Consider the following 7,126-nt stretch of genomic DNA (forward strand, 5'->3'; position numbering starts at 1 on the left):
ACGTTACATAACGCAGAAACAAAGATGGAATGAAACCAAGAATATATTTTTATTTTGGAATTCTCGAATAAATAAACGGTATTTTTACGAATGATGTTTTGCCACGTGTACAAGCCATTTTACGGGAATATCTGGACTCGGCTAAGGGATAGGGTATTGTTATTATTGGTAATGGCCCTGTTGCGGTGGTCCAGCTCCTTTTAGCCGACCCCACCATGATTGCAAGCCCAGTTTCGGCCTTTTTTCACACTTCATTGCCACGTGGATTTCTTAGCTACTACCTACGAATACCGAAATTCCACGTGGAATTACATAGATAAATAAATATTTGCCTTCCTCCGTACTCGAAGAAAAAATCACAATGTAACATCTCAAATCAACCTTATGGTTTTTCTTTCTCGCTTATTCTCACGGTTTCTACACTATTATAAGGAATGTTTCGTTCTCCTCCCCAATCGACGTGTGATCTTATAATTCATCTCATACTTTAACATCTCTTTATGCTTTTTCTTTCAGGCTTATTCTCACAGCTTATAAAACGCGATTGCAGGAGATTTCCACATTCTTATGAAGAATGTTTCGTTCCCTTCCCCAATCAACATGGGTTTAGGGTTTAGCCAATCGACGTGGGATCTCACAATCTATCTCATGCTTTAACATTCCAAACCTACTGAAATTGTCTTCTTTGAATTTTTTCTTATGGGTTTCTTTTCAAAGATTTTAAAAACAAACGTGTCTGCTAGTGAGAGGTTTTCACACCCTTATAAGAAATGTTTCGTTTCCATCTCCAACTGACGTGGGATATCATACATGCAGATGTTGATATGGGAGAGCGGTCTTGTTGTTGTTGTTGTTGTTGGTGTGTTTAGGGTTATGGATAAAAGAATGGAGTGGTGGCCGACAGTGAGAATTGATTGGATGCCAAGTGTGAGGAGAAAAAAAGATCCTTGAAATACACAAGCGCCACAACAAAATTGGGATAAAGAGAAGAAAATGGGCATAGTAGCGTTGCGTTGGGCGAAGAAAGTGAGCAAAAAAGGGACCAAGTGTCTGACCCAAAATCCAACATGATCTTAGCTGCACTAGTGGTCACCAAACTCACTTTTCTTAAAATTAAAGCTACAATGTCTTCATCTCTGCTTGCCAGTGGGAGGTGCGAGATGGGTGATTCCCAATAAAGTTTTCCCAAAACATCACGTCCGGTTCCTTCTCGTCATCGAATTCCAGTGTCCTACACTTTCAGGTATTTTAGGTCCGACGAATGTAAGACATGATTTTTGTGACTGGTCATATATCATTCTACCGACACAACAAAAATAGTAAAGACCAACCTAACATGGTTGCAAGTGGTTTGGAACAGACATACAGACATAGACAACACATTCTAGACGAGCATAATAAGCATATTTGACACGACCACTCTAATCAAACATCCCCAAAGAAACAAATAAGCTCGCACCAACCTCAGGCCCATCACATTAGAATTGGGCCTCAGTTAAGCCCAAGGTCGCGGCCCAATCTTTGATCCTCGAAGGAGCAGCTCATCAAGCCTTTGGTCTTACGTTAGAATTTGGAATAGTAATAATGAATAATAAAATAATATAAAGTAATTAATTAATTGAATTAAATTAGGTTAAGTTAATATATTGGGAAGAAAGAAAATAAAGGGGGGATGGCCCACCACGTGAGGATGTATTTTAGTAATATGCTAAAGGAACAGACAAGACAACAATATTCAATGTCTTTCATCCAATAGCCGCCTGCCACGTCATTATATGCACTAATTTCTATTTTTCTGCTGTCTTTTTCTTTGTGTTGGCTGATTATTTCATTTTCCCTTCATTATTAAATTGGTTCCAACGTATTATCACTATAATTACATTATTATCCCTTTAATTCATTAATTATTAACATAACACCCTCCCTAATCCGTCCCCATTCCCTATTCCCCACCAATAATACATGATCGAGCTAAACACGAACATCGTTGAATGTTTTCAAATGCCACCATTGAATGGTATAAAACAATACAGACCAATAGTTTTACACTACAATGTGTGACAAAATGTGAGATCCCACATCAGTTAGAGACGAGGACGAAACATTTTTTTTATAAAGGTATGAAAATCTCTCTCTAATACATGCATTCTAAAAACCTAGAAGGAAAGCCCAAAAAACAAATCCAAAATAAGACAATATCTGCTAGCGGTGGGATTGAGCCATTACAAATGGTATCAAAACCAGACACCGGGCAGTGTACCAATAAGGACGCGGGACCTAAAGTGATAACCCTTATGATTTCATGATGATTATATGAGTTGCTTTTGGCTTTGACGTGCATGGTTCCATTCATATGCATGTTTATTTATTTATTTATTTATAAACAAGATCAAGACGTATAATTAATTAACAAAATGGCTGTTGATTTTGTGAAGATTTATACATAATAGAAAATTAAGTTCCATATAAATATGAAGTAAGCAATTAAGTATAAATAATGCATGCATATATAAATATTTGTTCGCTTAAATCTGCTTAGGCGACAAAATCAGGCAATAATTGGGCAGCAAATCGTTTGGTGGTCTGAATTTCGACGCCGTCGTAGGCAGTGGCCGGAGCAGGATCGATGTCGGTGAAGTCAGATCCTCCATTGGTGATATCAACCCTTGTCCCCAGCTGAAGGTTTGGGTCGGAGAGGTAAGTTTGTGGAAGGCCAAGCGTGAGAGAGACGCCATTGGCATGAAATCTTGGCGTCAACAGCTCAGAATTGAACCTTGATCCAATTTCATGAATTGGGTATGAACCAAACCCACCTCCATGAACATGTTTTGTGTCATTTATGTCTTTTGAAAGCGTAGATTTTGTCGACAGGGTTTCGAGGTTGTTTGTTGTTCTTTGTCTTTTGGGACATGAGAGCATGTCGGATGATGGTCGGACGAGGTTGAAGCCTGAATGGGCTTGTAAGGAATTGGAAACTTGATCGTTGAGAGAATCGTTCATGATCTGGTGGTTTTGCTTGTTGGGTTCGTTTTTGTTGTGTCTGTTCATGTCGTGGGAGTCACTGTTTTGTTCTTGCTCTTTGATTTCTTCCGAGTACATTTCTTCAACCATTGGCTTCCATAGACGAACTCTTGCGTTTATAAACCAATTTGAAACCTGCCAATCATATCAAAACCTTTTAACTTCACTATGTTTCGTACATTCAAGACAATCCCTACCAGTTCTACAAGTTCACCGATGAGAGATATCTACACTCAGATGTCTAGAGAGATTAAGAAGAGGTTTCCACACACAAGTGTGGTTTTGTAGGATTGCTAGAGACATATGCTAGGGAGAGATATCCACACCCAGATGTATAGAGAGAGGTTTCCACACAGGTGGTCTTGTAGGGACTGATAGAGAGAGGTATCCACACTGAGATGTCTAGAGAGAGACTAGTGATAGGTTTCTACACACAAAGTAGTCTACTAGGGACGGCTAAGGAGAGATATCCACACCCAGATGTATAGGGAGAGATTAGAGAGAAGTTTCCACACACACGTGGTTTTGTAGGGACTGCTAGGGACATTTGTTAGGGAGATGTTTCCATACAATGGTGGTCTTGTAGGAATTGGTAGGGACATATGCTAGGGAGAGATATGCACATCCAAATGTCCAAGGAGAGGCTAGGGAGAAGTTTCCACACACACGTGGTCTTGTAGGGAGAGGTTTCAATATTCTTATAATCAATGTTTGCTAAGGATAGGTTTCCACACCTTTATAAAAAAATGCTTAGTTTTCCTCTCCGATCGACATGGAATCTCACAATCCACCCCTTTCGATGCCAGCATTTTCACTGGCACTAGTTCTCAACGCTAGCACAAATGTGGGACCCCCCAATCCACTCCACCCCTTCAAGCTTAGTTTTTTTTTGCAGACACATCACCTAGTGTCTGACTCTGATACCATTTCTAATGGCCCAATAACAGATATTGTCATTTTTGGGTTTGGACGTTTAGACTTTCCCTCAAGATTTTAAAAACGCATTTTCTAGTGAAAAGTTTCCACCTCTTATAGAATGTTTAGTTATTCTCCCAAACTGATGTGTAATCTCACACTAACTTTGATCGAAGAGTATACAATCATCGAACACAAACTAAACAATAAAAACACGTAGAGGACATACGTACTTGGCTCCTCGTGAGTCCCGTTTGTTTCGCGAGAATAATCTTATCCGAATCCTTTCGATATCTGAAAAACCCACAACCAAAGATCTCAACTTTTCAAAAACAAAAACACTTCAATCCAAAATCAAAAAGTAATCCATTAACTTACGGGTGAAGGAAATGCTCAAACAGCCAAGCACGAAGAACAGAAACAGCCCGTTCAGGCAAACCTCTCTGAGGTCTCCAAGTGTTATGTTGAATCATTCCCAATTGTTGCAAAGCTCTTTGCTGCCGTACATGATGGTCCACGTATCTCAATCTGGACCCTTCAATCTTGCCACCGGACCAATCCTCTTCCCCCAAGCTCTTGCCACTGGCTTTAACTTGTGCGCATATTGCATCTTTTAGGCACCGAAATTGCTTTGAAATGGTTTGTAAGGCGAGCGAGGCGTAGCACTTGGCCGAGTCCAACCCGGCCGCCTGCTCGAACGAACAAGCCACTGCTTGCATTTGCTGGTGGTATTGTCTGTACTTTTGCTCCACCTTCACAAAGAACGTTATGGTGATTTAACTAAGTGGATGAAATATGAACAAGTTTCAAAGGATTTTACTGTTTGGAAGAAGGGCCCAAAAACAAGATATTTTGTTGCCACTAGCTTGCTTTTTTGCTCTTAGTTTTAATCATCAACCAAGTTGAAAGAGACTTTCTTTATTGTTACTTTAATTTTGTGGCATATCGAATCCTATGAAGTTCGAATCTTCGCTATCACAAGAATTGATCTAACAGTTTAAGCACAGAGCTAGCTGATATTGTCCTCTTTTGGGTATTCCCTTAACGTTTTAAAATGAATCCGCTGTGGTGAAGGCACACCTCTAGGTTGTACTCCTTGAATTTTCCCTTTTGGGTTTTCTCTTAAGACTTGCCTAGTGTAAAGGAAGCACACATGTTACAGATATTGTCCTCTTCGAAACAGTTTTAAAACCCATCTACGCACACATCTAGTAAATACTCTCCAATTTGAATTTTTCCTTTTGGTTCTTTCTAAAATTTTTTTTAAAATGTATCTACTCAAGAAAAGTTTCTTCATAATTATCTGAAATGGTTCATTCTCTTCTCCAATTGACGTGGAATCTCACAATTGAAGATGAGAACGAACATAATATAAACATTAATGAACACGAATGGATTAAGTTAAAAGATCATGGAAAAAAAATATTGAAATTAGCAATTTGTTTATATACCTCATCGAGCATGCCAATAAGCTTAGCTTTCTTCATCTGAAGATCCTGTCTTTGAGCAGTGGTGAGCTCAGTGACAGGCTTGGAAGTACTTTCAGCGCCGCCGCCGGAAGGTTCAGCAATCGCAGCCGTTGATTCTTTCTTCATCTTCATCTTATCCCCTTTGTCGGTTTTATTTCCTTTGCCAACGTTAACCACTTCATCCAAAAGTTCTTGCGCCGCTTTCAAGTACTTCGACCCCGCTACTCCACTCGACACCACCGACACCGACGCCGACGCCGGTGAATTACCGGACACCCTAATTTCATCCCCACTTGTCGGCGAGATATCCGGAGCACCACCGCCTCTGCCTCCTTGAATCTCCTGATCCGCAGACATCGTCCGGTAAAGCGACTGTTGGGAGGAGAGACTCAAAGACAAACCCTGGTGTGTACCGGGGCGGCGGAAGCTCAAATCGGTCGGGTCGGTGGCGGCCGACACGGAGGAGATTTGGTCCATAGGAGCCCATAGATTGTAGTGAAGACGCTGAGCTGGAACGGAATGAAGGGCTGAGATCTCGTGGTAGGTTGGACGAGAAGTGTCGGTTGCAGGGAGGGGAATTCCAACGAAGTGGTTAGTGGAAGGCGGCGCGTGAGGGAGAGTGGAAGGAGTAAGCGCGTGGGTGGATGGATTGAGAAATAACATATTGGGTGGCGTTTGAGAATGGGTGTCAGAGTAAGGTACATAATTGGGATTCATAAGGTAAAGAGTGTGGATTCCGTCAGAACTCGCTTGGATTTCTGAACCACCGTGAAAGTACGTCGCCATCGTAATAAAAAACAACGGCGGCGCGGCGGCGGCGATTACAGAGAATTTGTCGGTCCTCCGTACAAAATCCCAAAAAAAGATCTTTTTTTTTAAAAAAAAAACAGAACAACACTAAAGAACAATCAAATTGGGTTCCATGGATGAGTTGAAACCAAAATCATGAACCCAAAAACATCTTAATTAATACCCATGAATTGTATAAAGCAGATGTGAGTGTAAGAAGAAGAAACGGATCTATTATTGTTTAAAAAGCAAGTTTTTGAGAAGAAAAACAAGAGAGAGAGAAGAAGAAGAACATGTCGTGTAAAGTAATTTGATTGTATATATATATAGAAAGAGAAACGATATAGAGAGAGAAGCGATAAAGAAAGCTACCCATTAACGCTCTTGTCAGAAACTCAATCTTCTTTTCTCTCCAATTTTTGTATGTTAGTTTTTTAAAGCCATAACAGGAGACTGTATCAGATACATGGAGTACTTCTTTTGGGATATAGTAACGGTTTTATCTTATTCTGTGAGATCCCACGTCGGTTGAAGAGGATAACGAAATATTATTTAGAAGGGTGTGAAAATCTCTCCCGAGCCGTCGCGTTTTAAAAACTTTAGTGAAAATCTAGAAAAGACAATATCTTCTAGTCGTGGACTTGGACTATTATAATGGTATTAGAGCTAGACATTGGTGATGAGTCAGCGACATGAACAGTGTGCAAGTAAGGACGTGGGCTTCAAAGGGAGGTGGATTGTGAGATCCCACATTGGTTGGGGAGGAGAGCGAAGTATGTTTTATAGACGCGTTTTAAAAACGTTGATGTGAAACTTGAAAGGAAAAACCCGAAAAGAACAATATATGCTAGAAGTGGGTTTGAGCCGTTACAAATGGTATCAGAACCTGACATCAGGTAATGTGATAACGGGAGGTGGACATGAGCGGTGTG

The 7,126-nt window shown here is 40.4% G+C and overlaps 1 protein-coding gene across 1 annotated transcript; it reads right to left on the bottom strand.

The window, feature by feature from the left end:
• Nucleotides 1-2,402: 2,402 nt before the first annotated feature.
• On the bottom strand, nt 2,403-6,503 carry LOC111490715 (BEL1-like homeodomain protein 1). Its single transcript, XM_023139273.1, has 4 exons — nt 5,388-6,503; nt 4,315-4,688; nt 4,170-4,230; nt 2,403-3,156 (listed from the first exon to the last, which is right to left on the bottom strand). The coding sequence occupies exons 1-4, from the start codon at nt 6,189-6,191 to the stop codon at nt 2,536-2,538; spliced, it is 1,860 nt and encodes a 619-aa protein (XP_022995041.1). The 5' UTR covers nt 6,192-6,503; the 3' UTR covers nt 2,403-2,535.
• Nucleotides 6,504-7,126: the final 623 nt, after the last annotated feature.

Source organism: Cucurbita maxima, unplaced genomic scaffold (assembly GCF_002738345.1).
Source record: "Cucurbita maxima cultivar Rimu unplaced genomic scaffold, Cmax_1.0 Cma_Scf00016, whole genome shotgun sequence".
Taxonomy (NCBI): Eukaryota; Viridiplantae; Streptophyta; class Magnoliopsida; order Cucurbitales; family Cucurbitaceae; genus Cucurbita; species Cucurbita maxima.